General features: G+C 36.3%; 1 protein-coding gene across 1 annotated transcript in view; it reads right to left on the reverse strand.

Moving 5' to 3' along the window:
- dcc (DCC netrin 1 receptor) overlaps positions 1-992 on the reverse strand; it is a 187,354-nt gene that overhangs the window by 31,281 nt on the left and 155,081 nt on the right. Inside the window, exon 21 of the mRNA XM_016484514.1 lies at positions 619-651. Coding sequence (XP_016340000.1) covers positions 619-651 — 33 coding nt within the window. The remainder of the gene's footprint in view (positions 1-618; positions 652-992) is intronic.

A 992-nucleotide genomic window follows, 5' to 3' on the forward strand; every position in this document is an offset into this window, starting at 1 on the left:
AGTCCATAATCCATAATAACGCTTCCTCCAGTGAAAAAGTGCATCTGCTGTTGTCTCTAACATCAAAATCCAGCCACATATTTGTTTAAAGCTGTTTAAACGGTGCTTGATCTGTGCAGATTTCTCTCCTGATTCACACCAGAACACTTTTTCACTGGAGGAAGCGTTATTATGGATTATGAACTCTATGTATTTTAGTTAAAAAGCGTCGTAATGCTGGATTAGTTTCAGCTTTTGTCTTCTCCAGATGTTAACTGATGGACTGGAGTGCTGTGGATTATTGTGATGTTTTTATCAGCTGTTTGGACTCTCATTCTGATGGCACCCATTCACTGCAGAGCATCCATTGCTGAGACACTGATGCAATGCTACATTTCTACAAACCTGATGAAGAACAACTCATCCTGATCTCAGATGGCCTAAACGTCAACACATTTTGATCACATGTTAATTTTTTGTGAATTATTCTTTAAATAAAAAGAAATTAATTCTTGGGTACAGTATATATTTGTCCACAGAATTCATCTGGATCATTTCAGCATTTAAAGATTTTAATATCATGAGAAACAAATGAACAAATGAGGAGCAAATGAACTCATCACGCGATCATCTGCTTACCTTGATCATTGGCCATCTTATCCGGATGCTCAACTATAAGAAAGAAGAAGAGAGAAAGATGCAACATTATGATACACTTAGTAAAGTACTAGTGATGATTAACCAATAAAACTCAAAAATTGTGTAAACATAATTATGTATGTAAATGAACATCCTGAAGGATACAGAGCAATAAAATGTCATATTTATCTGATTATATCAGCAAAGACACATGGGAATAATATAATTGAGTTTATGACTGAAGAAAGCACAGAGAGTTTGTCTTGTTCAGCTGGCTTTACAGAATAACGTGTGTATGTGAGTGAGTGAGTGTGTGTGTGTGAGTGAGTGAGTGAGTGAGTGAGTGAGTGAGTGAGTGAGTGAGTGAGTGAGTG

This window comes from Sinocyclocheilus anshuiensis, unplaced genomic scaffold (genome assembly GCF_001515605.1).
Source record: "Sinocyclocheilus anshuiensis isolate Anshui unplaced genomic scaffold, SAMN03320099.WGS_v1.1 scaffold745, whole genome shotgun sequence".
NCBI lineage: Eukaryota > Metazoa > Chordata > Actinopteri > Cypriniformes > Cyprinidae > Sinocyclocheilus > Sinocyclocheilus anshuiensis.